The sequence below is a fragment of the Nematolebias whitei genome, chromosome 7 (genome assembly GCF_014905685.2).
Source record: "Nematolebias whitei isolate Nwh7 chromosome 7, NemWhi1, whole genome shotgun sequence".
Classification (NCBI taxonomy): domain Eukaryota; kingdom Metazoa; phylum Chordata; class Actinopteri; order Cyprinodontiformes; family Rivulidae; genus Nematolebias; species Nematolebias whitei.
Genome location: NC_056504.1, coordinates 40926492 through 40946029, shown reverse-complemented (window position 1 = coordinate 40946029; position 19538 = coordinate 40926492). Strand labels below are relative to the sequence as shown.

Here is a 19538-nt window from a genome sequence, read left to right as displayed (position 1 = left end):
ATATATATATATATATATATATATATATATATATATATATACGTCTATTTATATATATATATGAGTTTTAAGGAGACAGCCAGCTGCTCAAATTACCTCGTTATTCTGTCAATAAAATAAATTCTGTTTCTCCAAATTGAGGTTTTAAAAGAGTCACCTACAGCATGTAAGATATTAATTTTTTAGCCTTTCCAAATGAGCCAACTTCAAAATGTTTGTTCTATTACTTTAGGAAATAGTTTGCTTTTAATCCTGGAAAATATTCTTGCATTTGTATTGCTCATAAGGAAACAGATATGTGCTAAAAGTGCAGAATGGTCTTACATTCAAAGTATGACACCATCATATTTTTACATTAGCACATAATACTTTGCATTTTCATCCTCTAATGAGGCGTTCTTATTTATACTATGATTTGGTGGGTTTGCTTTTAAAGCCATGTGTTTCACTTAACAGAGGAAATAGGGGCTGACCCGAGGGGCTCTGTTTAGCCATGAGAACCAAAGTCACGTCTCCAGGGATATTTGGTCTGTGTCATCTCAACTGTTATGATTCCCATGAACCTAAAAGTCACGTTTATAATAAGCAGAAGAAGAACACAGCTGTGTGACTTCTAAATAAATCTTATCTGACGACTTCCTGAGTCGTAGCTGCAAAGACAACATGAAAAAAAATATCCAATTTGTAAATTAATTTGCCTCAGGAAGATAAATACACGTGTCCTTAGTGGAGGAAGAAAATCTAAATTAAAATAAATTATATCTTTTGAAATGATTATTTTGGTAGCAGCTCTTTAAAGACAAGGTGTTTTTTTTGTTTTTTTAATATTTAACAATTATTTTCAGAACAGCAACAGCCGTGATCAGTTTTAATAAAGTTTGTGGTTACAAGTCCATCTTGTGATATTAAACGGAACATTCCTCTAGTTTTGTTTATGATGATGTCTTATGGCCAAAAAGGGAGAGAGGAAAAATTGGAACGCTAATCAAATCCAGTCTTTTTCCAGACTTTGAACCAAACACCCCCTCACTCTTCATCCCATCCTGTCTCTCTTTTAATAAGTTAATCAGAAGAGCCTGCGTGTGTGTGTGTCTGTGTGTGTGTGTGTGTGTGTGTGTGCGTGCGTGTGTGTGTGTGTGTGTGTGTGTGTGCGTGTGTGTGTGTGTGTGTGTGTGTGTGTGTATGTGAAAGCTGATACTCTGTCTGTGACAGAGCATTTTTATGGCTGTGCAGCAGCAGACAGACCTTTAATCACTTTCTGCTTCTGTCACAGGTATGGAAGACAAAAGCTGCCAAGTGCCAGGCCAAGTCGCAACTAGAGTTTAGTAAAACTCAATAATAATAATAATAAAATCACACATGTTTGGGGCACATCTGGGGCAGCTGTAGCTGAGTGGTTAGCACAGTCAACCTCCAATGGGAGAGTTGGGGGTTTGATTCCACCAGCAGTCACATGTTGAAAGACACTGAACCCCTCATTACCACATCGCTGATGTGTGTACAGTGTGTGTGTGTGTGTATGTGGAGGTAAATGAGGGCATAGATTGTGTTGTAAAGTGTGTTAATTAGGTAGAAAGGTTCTATTTAAGTACAGTTCATTTACATTTTTGTTCGATGAAACTTTTGCACACTGTTACACAACCCGTCTGTGTCAGTTGATTGTGATGGCGCACTTTCAGTTTTGTTTTGTTTTTTCTAATCAGACTCTGAAACTCTGAGCTAAGCTCTTCAGTTAGTCAAGGTGCTGGAATTCACGTAAACCCTCGCACAGTTTATATCCTGCGCCTCGGGCTTTTTTCCTCCCCTTTATTTTTTTTTATTTTTTTTGCTCCATTGCAACCTGGAATTAAAAAATACCTTTCTGAGTTGAACACATCTACTTCTTTGCAAAACAAACCAGATATAAAAAGAAGAAGAAATATCTGTGACACTGTTATATTATTTATTTATTAACCAGGCAAATCCCATCTAGATCACATATCGCTTTTACAAGGGAGGTCTGAGCCTGAAGGCAGCCCAACAGAGAAAACCCACACAAGCACAAGAAGAACATGCAAACTTCACACAGAAAGATCCCCAGGTCCAACCAGGGATTGAACTCAGGACTTTCTTGCTTTGAGGCAACAGTGCTAACCACTGAGCCATTGTGCTGCCAATGTATATCAGGGTCTGAAGCCGAACAGATTGAGAATGACCCAACTAGACCATTAAAATGTTTTCTTCAATCATTTTAGAGATTGTTGCTGTGTTTTTGTAAACTGGAATCATTAATCTGGCTGGAAACCTCAGGAATTTACCTTTGTGTAATTCATTTCATTATTATTTTGTTTATGATCACGTTTTCAGAGCTTATCGCTTCAAAACAGACACATTTGAAGCAATAGCCTCTCCACCACGCTTCATGTTTCTGCTTTTAAAATGTTGGTTTTAGAGTAACATTAGTGCTGCTCGTTGCCATTTATTTATTTATTTTTGTTTGTTTTAACTGTTCTGTTTTCCTATTCCTCATTAGTCAAAATTAACTTTCCGTATATGCTTTGACATCTTCAGTGCCTTTAATTGATGGCGACTTTTCCATCCAAACCATCTGTTCGGAGCTTTAGATGTTCTTCTCTGAAGCTTCATCAGAGCAATCTTTGACTTCTTTATTACCTCACTAGTAAATGTGGGAGATCTTTTAAAACATTCACTTTAGTTTTTTTATAAATATATGTCACTTCAGAACTTCTTCCTGTTTGGAGAGCTTATGTTGTGTTACTGTGCTGCTTTTTTGGTGCTGGGCTGTGATTCTCGCAGCAACTCTGCTAAGATTATAGGATTTTCACTTTACAAACAAGTAGATTCAACTTAAGATGTTCTCAATGTTACTGTCAGCTGTAAATCGAATCACTTCATTTAAAAAAAAAACATTTCTTTTTATTTCAAGTACTCATCAGCTTGTAGCCAAACAGGATAAGTGTGGATACATTTACGAGGTTCTGCATCCTCATTACTTGTTCCGTGCTCTTTTAAACGAAAGCCTTTAGAAGCATCACATGCTGCCAAGCTGCTCGCAGCAACATCACAAAGTTTCCATGTGATGCCGTTCAGCTCCAATTTCTAAGTAACTGTTTCCTAATGCATCAAAATCAACCGTGGGCCGTGAAAACCAGAGTCAGCTGCTTCCTCGTAGGACAATGGGAAACAAAAATGGTCTTTTAGACTTTACAACATATTGAGAATACCACAAAATTGTGTTTAAAAAAAATCCTTTTTACAGAGCTATAACATATTTATTGGTTATAGCTGAAGAAAAAAATAGAATTATTGAAGTGTTTTATTTTGAACTTTGACGAAAGTTAATTTTCACTGTCTACCATCATCGCAGTAGTGTTGTGTTCAAGACCACCTAACCTGAGACCAAGTCAAGACCAAGACCAGAGTACCAAGACTGAGACAAGAACAAGACTTTTAGGGTCCGAGACCAAGTCGAGACCAAGACCTCAAATAAAATAAATCAAATATAAAATTTTATTATAAAATATTTTTTATAACGGTTACATACTGCAACTTTAAGTTTGCTTTTGAATGGATATATAAGCTTTTAAAAAGTTTCAAAGCTACATAACAAAGAAATCAGACATTCAGTGGCCTAACTTCACGTGTTTCAACAATAAAATTACACAACTGTTAAATTGGAAGCAGTTTCATCACATGCCAAGCCTTAAAAAACTGCAGTGGCAAAACACTCTTCATAAATCCAAACTTAAGACCAAGGATGACCATATTAGTCATAAGTATATTATTTGTGATTTAAATAGCCAAATTTTATAACTGATGATTTGGCAGATAGCTTCTCCCACGCCCAGACAATCACTTCTCATTTTCTTGGAGTGACCAGTGTTGCCAGATAGAGTCGAGGTTTTCCAGCCCAAAAATCTGTTAAAAACCACCATATCAGACAAAAATCCACCCAATCAATATATTGTTACAGTATATTTACTGTTTGAACATGACCGCACATCAGTACAAGCCAAGGTAATTTAACAATACTGTATGTGGCAAAACACAACAATCCAACAAAAATATTCCCAGAGTTCCCAGCTAAATCAGAATGAAAACTGCCCAATTGGCAGTAAACTGCCCAATCTGGCCACACTGGGAGTGGCGTGTGCGAGTGAAAGGGGGTGGGCGTGACAGCAGTAACAAAACATGTATTTAGCAATGAGTCACATTATCACTTGGATTTGAATCAATACGTTTTGCATCCAATAAAAACAAGGATATTAATAAATAAACTGGACAATATTCTGGCAATTTAGTGATATTTCCAGAGTTGTGGTCTTGACTGGTCTTGAAATCAAATCTCGAGTCCTCAATGTCCGATACCGAGACAAGACCGAGACCATATGCGGTCGAGTCCAAGACGAGACCGAGACCAGCAAAAAGAGGTCTTGAGACCAGTCTTAAGACCAAGACCGGTCTCGAGTACTACAACACTACATCGCAGATCATTGTTGGCGCTGATTCACATTCACCTGGAACATTTTAAAGCGCAGTGTCTGGACTTATTTCATCACAAACCATTGTTCGTTCTCCAGTTTTGACCATTTCTACCCACGTTTTCATCCCTCTGAGAAAAAACTTGAACAAGTCATCAAACTGTGTTCACCCTGTTGTTTTTGATTATCAAGATATTGTAAAATAGTAATGATAATATAAAAAAGAGAGTGTTCTTTCAATTTATTAGTTCAGGATACAATTGGAAAGTCTCTGGATGAGCTAATTTGTATTTCTGGATTCAAATCAATGAAATAACAGTTCCTATCCCATGAAGGTCTTCAGAGGCAGGTTTTGGTCGGAGGCCTAGTCCACTATACTGTTCACCTGAGCGTGCGCTTCTCTCCTGTTAGCTGACATCTGAGCGGTGAAGACACGAAACATTGAAAGCATCATTCATCCTTCATCATAGCTTGATAAACTTTAAAAACAGATGCATGCACGGACAATTTTAAATCTGTAGAGCAACTATGGGCTTTGGAGCTGACTAATCCTGCAGCTCAGAGCTCTAATTAGAGCTTGTGTCGGTCAACACAGAGAAATAACAGAGCAGAGGAGTTTGCCAGACTTTATCACCATTTTCGTTTAGTTTTTTAATCTATTGTATTTACATCACAAATGACAGGAGAGAAGGATGAGTGAGCATAAGCTGTGATAATAGTGAGGAGCATATAAAATCCCAAATGTAACTTCTAATTAACAAGAGAAATGTTCTGTGCCAGCCATGTTATACCGGACCACCCAGTTGGTGGGTGACACTTTAACAAATCTGCTTTAACACCATAAACAGATTAGTGATCTTTATGTTGACAAGACAGCCAGCATAAGTCTTATCCATGGAGGTCTTTTTAAGCTACTCCTTACTGGTGAACAAACTGGACTTGTTGGGCTTCTAAAGAAAATGTTTATTTACATCTGACTGCTGACAGGCCCCGAGAAGGCGGCAGTGAAAGCTTCCAATCGTGATAGAGCTCTTTTACTAGACATGTTTGCATATTCAATATAAGTCATAAGACACTCTTGTTCACTGACGACCTAATGAACGATGGCGATATTTTTGTCAAAAAGAGAATGAAATGCTGCTCATAAAGATAAGAAAAGAGACTTTGCATATATACAAAATCTACCTAAAGAATTTACAGCTTCAGCAAACGCATGGCATTCTTTTTCTATGTGTCTTTAATAATTTCAAACAGCATTGAAGATTAAGACACATAGAAAAGAATGCCATGCGTTTATAAAATGAATAAAATGTAGCATCTAGAGTTAAAGGAATTCGGTGGACATGACTACAGCACTTATATAGAGTATGTTTGCAGTGGTCAGGAGCCAAGACGATTAGATAAAACATAAGTTTCATTTAGGAGCTAATGTGATTTGGATTTTAACTTGTATTAGGAAAACAAGTAATCTAACAAATATTGCTACACAAAGATTTAAACCTGACGTTCTGCGGTTGTCTCACATCAGTTTCACTTGAACGTCAGTGATAATCCAACTTGCTGGGGGGTTTCCCTCTGAGGGCTCGTGATTAATTCCAGCTAATGCGTTTGTGTGAGTCCTTCTGCATTAAAAAAATAAATAAACCAAAAACACAAGTCGGCTTGGTGAACTCGAAGATATGTCTGGTAATTTAATCAATTTATCCCATAAAAGCATGTTTATGTCTGTGAATGTGGTTTGACATGTTAGGATGTCTTCTTCTTCTTACTATAGCTGACGTTTATTCCTCTTCTTTCAAGTGCATACCTGCACCTCTCCAAGTTCTCTTCCACCTCTTCCTTGTTCTCACCACAGATCACAGTGTAATCCGCAAACATTACAGTCCATGAGGATTCCTGCCTGACCTCATCTGTTAGTCGGTCCATCACCAGAGCAAACAAGAAGGGGCTCAGAGTGGATCCTTGATGCACTCCCACCTCCACCTTGAAGCTGTCTGTCACTCCGACAGAACATCTCACCACTGTCCTGCTGTCATACGTGTCTTGTACATTTAACATACTTCTCTGCCACTTCAGATTTCCTCATGCAATACCACACCTCCTCCCTCGGCACCCTGTCATATGCTTTTTTTTAAATCTACAAAGACACAATGGAGTTCTTTCTGACCTTCTCTGTACTTCTCCATCAGCATCCTCAAAGCAAAGATGGTGTTCTGTGGTGCTCTTTCTCAGCATGAATCCATACTGCTGCTCACAAATAGTCACCTCTCATGTAAGTCTTGCTTCCACAACTATTGTGACTCAATCAAATTCCCCTACTACAACTCTGTGCATCAGCCTTGTCCTTAAAACTGGGCACCAGTACACATCTTCTCCATTCCTCAGACGTTTTCTCACCCTTAAATATGCCATTGAATATTTGAGTCAAAAACCTCACTGCCATCCCTCCTAGACATTTCAGTGAGGTTTTTTTTACATGTTAGGATAACTGTACTCATATAAATTAAGATGTATATAAAGTGTATGCATGTTGCAGTAAAGATTATCTGGGGGTTACCAGGCAAAATCCTTTTGTGTAAATCTGGATTTTTCTTGATAAGAGTTTATTCTGAGTACCTCAATGATATGTTACCACTCTAAATGACCTAAACATTCAAGGTTTAGACAAATGGTGTGAAAAATTTACTTTTTTTTCTAATGTCCCATATATTCAAGAGAACACATGATTGGTGAGGCTTGCTGCAGAGGGGAGCATGGGAAATGTCTGTTTTTATCTTTGTACTGTCTCGTTCTGTTTTTCCCTTAAATTAATGAACAAAGATCATTTGTAAAGGCAAAGGTGAAGTGATCATTAGCTTATCTCAGTGTATGCATTAAACCCATTTTCTGTCTGTGTCCTCTTTCCTTGTGTGTCCAGACTTAATTGAACCATTAGCCGATGTGTGCGGTTCAGCGGGTTCTGCAACAAGAGCAGACACCGGGTTTAATGAGGCAGAGCTGTTAGCAAGACGTTCTGCTTCACAAAGCAAACCGGAGAGCAAACTTCTACATCTGCTACCAGCTGTTTTGACTCTTTCACCTTCAACAACTGCACACAAGAGAATGACTTCATCGGACACAGTGCTTTGTGTTGACACAGCTTCTGGTCCTGGCCTGCAAAAAGCCTCCATTTATAGGTTCTCTGAGTTTCACTTGAGTGCAAACAAGACTTATGCAGGAAACACTAAACCCCCTGTTATCCAGTAGAATGTCTCAGAAAACAAAGTATTAAAATGTCAAAAAATCTGCAGAGGTGTGATATCATCTTTATTTGGATGTATCTCTTTTATAAAACAATTACACTGAAGCAGGAAGCCTCAAACTCAGACATAAGCCAGTGTGTTGCAAATATAAAGAAAAGAGGTGAATCCACATTCAGTCATCGAAAGCTTCTTTGAACGAGTCACAGCCTCACTATGCTGCATTCTAAATTAAATCGGCTATACTTTTTGTGTCACATGCAAAATATATTTATAACATAAATAGAAATATGTGGGTTTAAACTGTGAGAACGTCTTTATTTTCAATAGCTTAACAATTCCATATAAAAAGTGAGAAACAATAGCATAAAAGTAAAGTGACTGAGGATTTTCAAGTCCGTTTTATAAATTAAGCTCCGTCAGATGTAGCCAATAATATCCTTGCATATGATTGGTTGTCGGCTGCCAGACTTCATCATGGCTGCAAAGTGGTAGAAGTCTGTGTCCATCTCATTAATGCCTGAATGGGACTGATGGAAGAAAGGGACTTTAGGCTGCGACGCCACAACAGGACAGGACAGACGTTTGGAGGCAGTGGCAGCTCGGTCAACACAAGAGGAGTCTGTGGACCTCATCCTCACTCTGTCCTCCACACTTTTTGAAAATCCAGTGAGTTTCCTTCGCATATTGCCAAAAAAGCCTCTTCCCAGTTTTTGTCTTGAATTTGGTTGAAGTTCTGCGGCTTCAGGACAATCGGGTAAGTCCATCCAGTTCTGTATGAGGTCTGCAAAGCTGTTGTCACCTAGAACCAAAGGCTGGCGGTTGCGTCCTCGTGTCAGCAAGGAGTTTGTCCAGTCCTCTGGATCACCGACCTCAAATGAAGTCCATGTTTCGAGACAGGCGTCAGAGGTGGATTTCGGTCGAATCCGCCCGCTCTGAGCTCTGTTCGTCCTCAGGCAGGCAGACGATGAGACGCGCACGTTCCTCGTCCTCCTGAGGACAACGCCATCGTCCTTCCAGGAAGCTTCAGAGTAGCCCGAATCGAACTCTAAACTCTTCTGACTGCTGGGAGAGCGCAGATCCTGTCTGAGGCTCAACCGGCTGCTCGCATCCTCCTCCTCCTCCTCATCTTCTTCCTCCAGAGGGCTCGCCAGGCAGCAGGCAGAATCGTAGGTGCTGGCCGTGCTGGCGTTGGATATCCGCAGGCGTGCACGCTGCTCTCGTTGCAGCGCTCGCTGCTGACAAGCACGCGCTAAGGCGGAGTGACGCACTAAGGCCGGGAGCTGGGCGTTCAGAGGGGCGAGGGGGTGCCTGGCTTCAGGGCAGGTTTTTCGCAGTCGCTTCAGATCCTGAAGCGACCTCATCATGTACTGCATCTGCTCCTGTAAGCAGCCGCCTGGGTCACGGAGGCAAAGCTGTGGAAACAAGAGAGGAAGAGTCATTCAACGAACCTCTTCACACAAAGCCTGCAGAGGAAGGTTACTGGAAATGTCTACACCTTTCAGTTAGGCTTGAATAAAAAGGAGGACTGCTTTCTAGGCAGGCTCAGACACGTTTGGAGCAAGTTCAAATCAGCGATGCCACCTTTTCTTCCATTGACATCTTAAATCCGGCTGACCTGCCGCTCAAAGAAAACAGCAGATTTCATAACAGGGCATGTTTATCTGTCCGTTAATTTACTCAACCGCACCAGCAACGCCTTAATTTCACTGATCCGAGTTTGAATCAGCTGAGAGCACAGACAGAGGTTGAGCTCAACCTCATCTACTATTTACTATCACAATGAGACAATAATAAAGCAACGTCTAAGCGGATCCCAAAGTAGCTTTCTGGGTTTGGTCGCTTCAACGAAGCAGCATTCCTGCTTATGAGGTTCAGCAGCGACACTCAGGAGGAATATGTTACAGCTGCTTCCTCTCAGACTCACAGAGCCCATTGGTCAGGAGCAGCCAGTGAGCGAGGCTGGTTTATACCCTCAAACTCAAAACGGCAGAAGGGATCATGTGACAATAAACATATGAAAGGTAAAGAATACGAGTAAAATGAGGCCCCACTCTCTGTAATAAAGTAGACTTTTTGTCAGTGTGAAACTATGCAGAGAGAAAAACATGTCTATAATGTGCACAAGAACTTTAGCCAACACTCCCACTATAATAAAAAGTAAAATCAGTCGGCAGAGCCATACGTTTCACTCATTTCTTGCTACAGAAAGGACTGCAGCAGCAACAAACCTTTAAATCGAAGCCACCGTATTTGTACAAGTGTTGCTGATAAAACAGCTGTGATGCAAAATGTATTAAATGCAAATAAGCTGCAGTTTGATTCATAATTCCTCGTCTGCTAAATGAAGTTTGTAAAAAGCCAAGAAACCCTAAAGGACAAACTACAAGAGTCAGAGCATCGTGCTCATGCCTCCTGCAGAGCTGTGTGTTGGCAGATGTTTCCTCCTCAGGCCCAAAGACTGTAACTGTGTGCAGACCAGGATAAACTAAACTGTTTGTTGTTTACTTTCATACAAACACAACCCAGAAGGAATACATAAACTATAAAGTAAGCTCACCATGCTTTTTGTGTCTTTTTCTTAGTCGTAGTAGTCACTTTCTGCAAAAACAAATGCAAGTCCACATTTAAAAACACACTTAATGTACTGGAAAATAAGAAAACAGCAGCATATTTAACCAAGCTAACACCAAATAACATGAATACTTACTCTAAAATGTGACTTCCTTGGTTCAGCTCGAGATAAAAGTTCCATAAAAAGATGAAAAGTTTCGTTAGGAGATGTCGCAGTGTCACTGAGTCCTTCAGCAGAGCAGACCTTAGGCTGGAAGAGTGAGGATGAATGATGCGAGGCTGAGTAAAGCTTTCAGCCCCGCCTCCTTTTTTACACCTCAGCCAATCAACAGCGACTGGAGTCTGAATGAGCCAATCAGCGCACAGCAGGCTCATTCTGGTTTATTTACTCCAGTTTGTTCAATATATGAGGAAAAAAATTAAAATAAACTGGCCAGTTTATCAAGTGTTTATTTGTGGCATAAAGAGACCTTGATTTACTTTACCTTAAGTATTTTTCATAACCTTAACATTTAATTCTCAATGATTTGTCCATTTTTACAGTTTTATTTTAATGATTCATAATGCAGTAATCATGGTGTGTGTGTGCTAACATGTGCATTTTCTTTCCTTCAGTAAGTTTAACCAAATGTGTGAAACATTTAGTTTTAGTGAATTTCAGAGGAAAGGAACATGTTAACAAATTAACTCTCCAAACTAATACATTTTCTCCTCGTCTTATCAGCATCATTATGTCATGAACATTTTATTTACCTAGATCATTTATTTGGACAGAAAAACTGCTAAAACAAGTTTTTCTTATCATTCTTATAAGTATTTTAAATTTCTATATTAGTTTTGGTCATGTGTCCCTCTGGTTTATTTAAATGATTTATTATTAGGTCAGAAAATATTTAACTCCCAAGTAGTCTGTTGAATCACCGCTGATGTCTGGTAAAGTTACAGCTTTCTTAAAAATTCAGCTCATTTATCACATTTTGTTTTCATTTGTTAATCTTTTATTTTAATTAAAACATTGTTTGGCACAAACCCATACACCAATCAAGTTTTGTAACCAACTGAACCTTTAATTCCAGCTGGAGGTTTATTATAAATTACCATCTCCAAGTGCCACCAATGTAAATTGAATAATCTGGACCATAAAGGAGCACTGAGCCACAAAATTGAATGTTTATGCAAATCCATTGAAGTAAAGAGGAATGCACCTTACTGTTTGGCAGTAAGGTCTGATGACCTGCTGCTGAGTTGCAGATGTGTCCTCACACCCAGTCCAGCATTTACTGGCATGTCTGCTTGAAGCAATGTGACCAACGAACGCAGATTATCATGTAAAGGCAACTTTACAGACTGATTCAATGAAATGTGTCATTTCTCTCTAATAAGTGCAGTACTTATTAGACCACATCATGCATGGTTTTAATCACACAAAGCTTCGTTGAAGGCTCCATCACCTGTAGCCAAAGATGTCCCTTAAGTCCTAAATAACAAGAACAAGCCCATTTAATTCAAAATCCACACCCATCAAAGAAGATCTTATTATATTCTAATGATTTGGCGCAGGACAGTTTTCTGTTGGCATGGATGTCCCAAATGTGCAGGGTTTTGTTGAGTGCTCAGGTGCAACAAGTCAAAAACAAAAGAAACCCAATTAACCATGTGTTTGTTCCTGACCGAGCACGTTTCTGTTCTTTCAGACTTTCACCTTTAAATACATCCTTAAAGGTCAAAGGCAGGCTTTCTCTGGATGTCTGGACTGGATGAAAGATTATTTATTGTCTTAAATGTGTGGCTTTTTTAATTTATTGCTTAAAACTCCTTGCATCAGTGATGGCTGGTTGATTTCAGCATACATTAAAACCCATCTTTGAGAATTTTTCTAAAAGCCTACAAGGACAACAGCCTTTTTAACGCTGGGTAAACAATGACTGAACTATTGGGTTCTGATCCTCCGAGCTGCAATAAAGTTCAGACAAAGAGCTGCAGCACCCTCTAGAGAAACTTCCATCCAAATCAAGAGCAGCTGAAGCTTTACTAAACAGCTGGGAATCAACCCTGCACCCTGCCAAGTATGAACGTTCATTTATTATTACGGTGAAAATACGCGTTTGGTATTTAAAATAAGTCCAAATAAAGCTTCCATTATTCACATGGGTCCAGATGAGAAAATGTCCATGGAGTGAATTTCAGGAGCTTCTTGTCGTTCACGCTCCGTCTCACTCAGAGTAAAAAGCTCAAACTCTCTGGCATTTTTTATGAGCCATCAAGAATTACAGTTGCAGGTATTAATAACTAATGAGAGCAGCTGCACGCTCCTCCACAACAGCATCAACACTCGTATCAAAGAGCGTCGCATTAACTCGCTTCAGGTCCATCCACAACATCTGGATTGGATTAAGGTCAGGACTTTGACTATTCCAAAACATGAACTTTATTCTTCTTGAACCATTCTTTAGTAGAATGACTTGTGTGCTGAGGGTCATCGTTTTGCTGCATGACCCACCTTCTCTCGATTCAGTTCATGGACAGATGTCCTGACATTTTCCTTTAGAATTATCTGATACAATTCAGAATTCATTGCTCCATCAAGTTGTCCTGGCTCAGATGCAGCACAACAGGCTCAAACCATGAAACTACCACCACCATGTTCCACATATTAGATAAGGTTCTTACGCAGGAATGCAGTGATCTCCTTTCTCCAAATATAATACTTTTCATTTAAAAAAAAAAAAAAGTTCTATTTTGGTCTCGTCCATCCACGAAACATTCTTCCAACAGTCTTGTCCACATGATCTTTAGTAAACTGCAGACGAGCAGCAATGTTCCTTTTGGAGAATGGTGGTTTCCTCCTTCAGCCCTGCCATGACACTAATGTTGTTCAGTGTTCTCCTGATGAGACGAATCGTTACCTGGGAGGGTCTTGAATTTTCTCCATTTGTACACAATCCGTCTGACTGTGGATTGGTGGAGACCAAACTCTTCAGAGATGGTTTTGTAACCTTTTCCCAGCCTGATGAGCATCAACAACTCTTTTCTGAGGTTCTCAAGAAATCTCCTTTGTTCCAGCCATGATCCACTTCCCCAAACATGTTGTGAAGAGCAGACTGTGATAGATCCTTGTTGTTTAAATCAAACGGGTGCTCACTCACACCTGATCATCATCACATTGATTGAAAACACCTGACTCTTAATTCACCTTCAAATTAACAGCTAATCCTAGAGGTTCATACTTTATCATTTTCCTCAATAAATAAAAGGTCAAATAAAATATTTTTTTATCTCATTTGTTTAACTGGGTTCTCTTTATCTAGTTGTAGGACTTGTGCGAGAATCGGTTAAGAGTCCACAAACATTCAAGCACCACTGTAGGTGATGTCACCAGACACACCAGAAACATGTGTCCACCTCAGATCTGACGATTTAAATGAGCAAATCCAACGTTCTCAGCATCCTCACTCCGTTACTGTGACAGAGGCCGTTTGTTGTCTCTGCCCAAGGAGAGAAGTGCAGCAGATGTGGGACAATCTTCATGGAACACCCACTGAAGCAGTGTCCAGCAGAGGGAGATACAAGTCTGCAGAAAGTGCACACTGCCTGCTTTAGAGAACAATAATCCAAGTATGGAATATATAAACAGCTTGAAATGAGCGGATTGTTCATTGCAGTTTCTTACAAAGCTGGGATCAGAACCAGTCATGAACAGATCTACAAAAGTTATTTTGAATATAAGGCAGGGGCATATTGAGCTCTAATGGTTACAAAGAGATTTTTAAAAATCTGTCATAAATTGATTAAAATAGAATTGTTGATGAATGGCTCAAGATCAATGTTTGTGTATCAACGAGCAGTAGTCAGGGTCATGAATCTCTGCAGCATTTATTTTGTGTCAAAAGCTGAAGTTATGTAGAATTAAATATAGACTAGTCTTAATTCTGAACAGTCATATTTGTAACTTTTCTGACTTGTGTATGAAGTCATGTTATAATAATATTAACAAATAATTTAGCACTTTGTAATTTAAAAAAAAATCCACTGAAACAAGTTATGGTACAAAAAAAATGTTGTAAGCTCAATCATCCAGGTAGATAATACAAAAAGGTTAAATTGTGTCATCTGGACCAGATGAACAGGAACAATGCTGCAGGAAAACATACGCGGAACAAAGAGCCAGAAAAACAATATGCAAGAGTGATTTCTACTTTTATTTAAATTAAACCTTAAAAGAACTTTTAAAGCAGTTTTTTTTATATTACCCAAAAACACTAACCTTTTTTTCTGAATTAGATTGTTGTCTCGTTAATAATCACTATATATTCATAACTTCTAGGCTGTGAAAAAATAAGAAAATTTCAAATGGCACAGTAGGACAAACAGTAATGAAAGCACATCTAAGAAGTGGCTGTAAACAAAAGTAAAAGTACACACATACTGTAAAAGACACAGAAAGGTACTATAAAAAAGTGACAGAACATTAGGAACACATATACTTTAAATATTTGTTAGAATTTTGTCCCACCCATTATCGTTCAGGTGAAAAACTTTTTCTGTCTTTTTAACTTTTTTTTTTAAATCATTTTGTAGAAATGTTAGATACTTTGTGCAGATTAAAGAGCGAATATTGGTCACGTGGAGTCATGCAGAACAATACACGGTCTGGCTATGAATGATCAACCCATGTAAACATTATAAAAAATAATAAAATAAAAGCACTTTTCTTCTACTGATCTTATGTTTTGTCCATGCTGGTGCTTTATTAAAGGGGAAAAACAAAGAAAAGAAAAAGAAAAATAAGTTTCTCGTGATTAAAAGTTTATTATTTTGGACATGAGAATCTAAAAGTAAAATTTATGCATTTATATAAAAAAGTATGCTGTCCATCCTCTAGTAATTGAAAATAAAGAAGCAAAAATAAACAAAAAACAGAATAAGACTTATTTTTTTTCCTTTTCTGATTTTTTATTTTTTTTTATTTTTTGTGGTTGAAGCTTAAAGAGTTAATACAAGCAGCTGGGTTGGCGACGGTTGAAAATCTGCAAGGCTTGTTGGGTTTTCAGTCTCTTAGGTGTCTTTAAAAAAGCAGATCAAAGCAGAAGTCGTGGTTGGACAGTGCAGTCATTTATGATGTGTCGTCTCCTCCCTATCCTGGTCACCAGAACTGTTCAAGTACTCTAAAACAAGCAAAAACAGAAATCAGTCATGTATAACAAAGGTCTGAATGGCGTGCAGTAAATGTGTTTGACTCACCATGACTCTGAAACGATTTTAGCCCAGACCACAGTCCTTCAGGTTGTTCTTGATGATGACGTCGGTGACGGCGTCGAACACGAACTGGACATTCTTGGTGTCAGTGGCGCAGGTGAAGTGGGTGTAGATTTCCTTCGTCTTCTTCTTCTTGTTCAGGTCCTCAAATTTGGTCTGGATGTAAGCGGCAGCCTCGTCGTACTTGTTGGGACCTGAGAGAGACAAAGTTCCATGAAAGCTCGATCACCCTGCTACCTCAGGCGAACAAAACCTGCTGAGAAAAGGAGCACATTCTCGGCTGCTTCTCATCCGATAAGATACAGAAATGACTAGAGAAATTGCATTTCCTGCGAAAATGCAGTGTGAACGCTTATCGTTTAAGAAGTTGCAGAAAAACTGCTGAAATTAGCTAAAAACATGCTGAATTGTAGCTGAAATTGAATTGGGCCTAAATTAGCAGAAGCAGAAAGAACACATATTTGCTGAATTTGGTTTAAATACGCAGAAATGTGCAGAAAATTTAGTAAATTTGCTCTAAAAGCTGAAATTAGAAACAACAACAAAAATAAGCTGAAAAGTAGCTGAAAAGGTAGGAAAAAAAAAAAAGCTTAAATTACCAGAAGGAAGTGGACAGAGCACAAGTATGCCCAGTTAGGCTGAAAGAAGCAGAGATTATCTTAAAAAAGCTGAATTTAGCAAAAAAAAAAAATGCTGAAAAGTAGTTAAAATAGCAGAAAGAAGCTTAAATTTGCCGAAGTAAGTGGCGAGAGCACATTTTTGTTGAATTAGGCTGAAAAAGTGCAAAAACTGTGACATTAGCTGAAAAAGCTAAAATAAGCATACAACAGCTAAAAAGTAGTTGAAATAAGTGAAACTAGCATAACTAAGCAGAAAGGAGCATAACAAACTGAAATTAGCACAAAAAAGTTAATTAGGCTGAAAGGAGCAGAAATTACCATGAAAAACTTGAATTTATTTGAAACCAGCTGAAATTAGCTAAATTAGCATAAAACTGCTGAAAGGTATGGTAGCTTAAAAATGCTGAAAGAAGCTTAAATTACCAGAATGGAGAGAGCACATTTTTGCTGAATTAGGCTGAGAAAAGTTAAAACAAGTGCAAAAAATGTGGAATTAGCTGAAAAAGTTAAATTAGCATAAAACTGTTAAATAGTAGCTGAAATGGCAGAAAAAGCCAAAACTTGCATAAATAAGCAGAAAGGAGCACAACAAGCTGAAATTATCAGAAATAAATTAGAAGAAGCACAAAAATGTTGTAGTTAGCAGAAAGAATCTAAAAGGATCACAAAACAGGGGAAAACAGCTGAAAGTAGCTGAAAAAAGTTTAAATTTGCACAAGAACTCTAAAAGAAGCTGAACCAGAACAAAACATGAAAGGAACAGTAAAAGGTTGTAAACGCATCTAAAGCTTTGAAGGACGTAAAATGAGCTAAATTCATTTTCTATGAGAAAAAAAAATGGCAGAAAAGGCTAAATATTTCAAAAAGCTAAAAGTTGCGGTACACTTGCCCCGCTCCCCTCAGGCAAGAGTTTGAGGCACATTAAGTGCAGAACCACTAGACTGAGGAACAGCTTCTACCCTGATGCTGTTAGACCCATGAATCTCTAACCTGAATAATCACTGTGAAAACTCACATCATGTTGCTGCTGATCTGTTTCATGTTGATGTGTTCAATCGTGCTCATCTGCTCACACAGACTCATGTTCGTGCTGCTGTTCAGCGTATTGTTTTTGTACTACTAGTGCTTAGTGTATTTTTAGTTAATGTTTTTCTTAGTTTATATCTTAGATCTTATTACTGTTCTTCATTTACATTTTATACTTTTGTTGGATGTAACTGGGACCCTGTGTACACAGTTTCATGACAAATAAAGAACCTTGAATCCTTGCATCAATACCAAAAGTCTTACAAACCAGATTCCAAAAAAGTTGGGACACTAAACAAATTGTGAATAAAAACTGAATGCAATGATGTGGAGGTGCCAACATATAATATTTTATTCAGAATAGAACACAAATCACAGATCAATAGTTTAAACAGAGAATGTATCATTTTAAGGGAAAAATCTGTTGTTTCCAAATTTCATGGCGTCAACAAATCCCAAAAAAGTTGGGACAAGTCCATTTTTACCACTGTGTGGCATCCCCCCTTCTTCTTACAACACTCAACAGACGTCTGGGGACAGAGGAGACCAGTTTCTCAAGTTTAGAAATAGGAATGCTCTCCCATTCATGTCTAATACAGGCCTCTAACTGTTCAATCGTCTTGGGCCTTCTTTGTCGCACCTTCCTCTTTATGATGTGCCAAATGTTCTCTATAGGTGAAAGATCTGGACTGCAGGCTGGCCATTTCAGTACCCGGATCCTTCTCCTACGTAGCCATGATGTTGTGATTTCTGCAGAATGTGGTCTGGCATTATCGTGTTGAAAAATGCAGAGTCTTCCCTGAAAGAGATGACGTCTAGATGGGAGCATATGTTGTTCTAGAACCTGAACATAGTTCTCTGCATTAATGGTGCCTTTCCAGACATGCAAGCTGCCCATGCCACAAGCGCTCATGCAACCCCATACCATCAGTGATGCAGGCTTCTGAACGGAGCGTTGATAACAACTTGGGCTATCCTTGTCCTCTCTGGTCCGGATGACATGGTGTCCCAGTGTTCCATAAAGAACTTCAAATCGTGACTCATCTGACCACAGAACAGTCTTCCATTTTGCCACACTCCATTTTAAATGACCCCTGGCCCAGTGCAAACATCGGAGCTTGTGGAGCTTGCTTAGAAATGGCTTTCTCTTTGCACTGTAGAGTTTCAGCTGGCAACGGCGGATGGCATGGTGGATTGTGTTCACCGACAATGTTTTCTGGAAGTATTCCTGAGCCCATTCTGTTATTTCCTTGACAGTGGCATTCCTGTTTGAGGTGCAGTGACGTTTAAGGGCCCGGAGATCACGAGCATCCAGTAGTTTTACGGCCTTGACCCTTACGCACAGCGATTGTTCCAGATTCTCTGAATCTTTTGATGATGTTATGCACGATTGATGATGATAACTTAAAAGTCTTTGCTATTTTACGCTGGGTAACACCATTCTGGTATTGCTGCACTATCTTTCTGCACAACAATGGTGGAATTGGTGATCCTCTTACCTTCTTGGCTTCTGAGAAACACTGACACTCTGAGAAGCTCTTTTTATACCCAATCATGTTGTCAATTGACCTAATTAGTGTTAATTGGTCTTCCAGCTGTTCATTATATGCTCAATTTCCTTTTTCCAGCCACTTATTGCTACTTGTCCCAACTTTTTTGGGATTTGTTGACACTGTGAAATTTTGAATCAACATATTTTTCCTTTAAAATGTTACATTTACTCAGATTAAACTTTTGATCTGTCATCTAGGTTATATTACAAATAAAATATTGACATTTGCCATCTCCACATCATTGCATTCAGTTTTTATTCACAATTTGTTTAGTGTCCCAATTTTTTTGGAATCCGGTTTGTAGATAGCACCCTTCTCCTGGATGAGCTGAACATTTTGATTTATGATTTGCACAAAAATTGTGGAATGAGAAAGATGCAAAAAAAAATGGATGGAAGAAAAACGCTTTATGCTTTATAAAAATTCACACAACTAGTGTGAGAAGCTATTTGGTGTTCCTCAAAGCTGAAGTTGGGGTGTGAGTGTGGTTTTCTGCTCTCGTCTCAGTTTGCACCTCTGTCAATAGATAAACCGCTATCAAATTCAAACCAGATCCATAAAATCTAGATAGAAAAGGTTTTACCGTGAAATGATACAAAATTAACAGCTGCTTATAAAAAACATATCCAGGACAATTTAATGAACTATTAAGTTCATGTAACAAGCAAAGTGTGACCCTTGCTTTCAGTTTTTCATATTTCATGTTACTGTTCTACAGATGAGAAACATGTTAGAAACATTGTTTAGAATATTGCAAGAGTGTGGGAAGGGTTTAAAATGCCTTTATAT

General features: G+C 38.6%; 2 protein-coding genes across 2 annotated transcripts in view; both read right to left on the bottom strand.

Moving 5' to 3' along the window:
• Positions 1-8101: 8101 nt before the first annotated feature.
• On the bottom strand, positions 8102-10545 carry LOC119412531 (PAK4-inhibitor inka2). Its single transcript, XM_037679552.1, has 3 exons — positions 10431-10545; positions 10281-10321; positions 8102-9135 (listed from the first exon to the last, which is right to left on the bottom strand). Exons 2-3 carry the CDS (start codon positions 10281-10283, stop codon positions 8140-8142), a joined length of 999 nt encoding a protein of 332 aa, XP_037535480.1. The 5' UTR covers positions 10284-10321; positions 10431-10545; the 3' UTR covers positions 8102-8139.
• Positions 10546-14556: 4011 nt separating this feature from the next.
• The window catches only part of LOC119412835 (guanine nucleotide-binding protein G(i) subunit alpha-2-like), a 66109-nt gene continuing 61127 nt past the window's right edge, over positions 14557-19538 (bottom strand). The window contains exons 7-8 of the mRNA XM_037679871.1: positions 15536-15744; positions 14557-15459 (exon numbers count right to left, since the gene is read on the bottom strand). Of these exons, the coding sequence (XP_037535799.1) occupies positions 15554-15744 (191 nt within the window). The 3' untranslated portion in view covers positions 14557-15459; positions 15536-15553. The remainder of the gene's footprint in view (positions 15460-15535; positions 15745-19538) is intronic.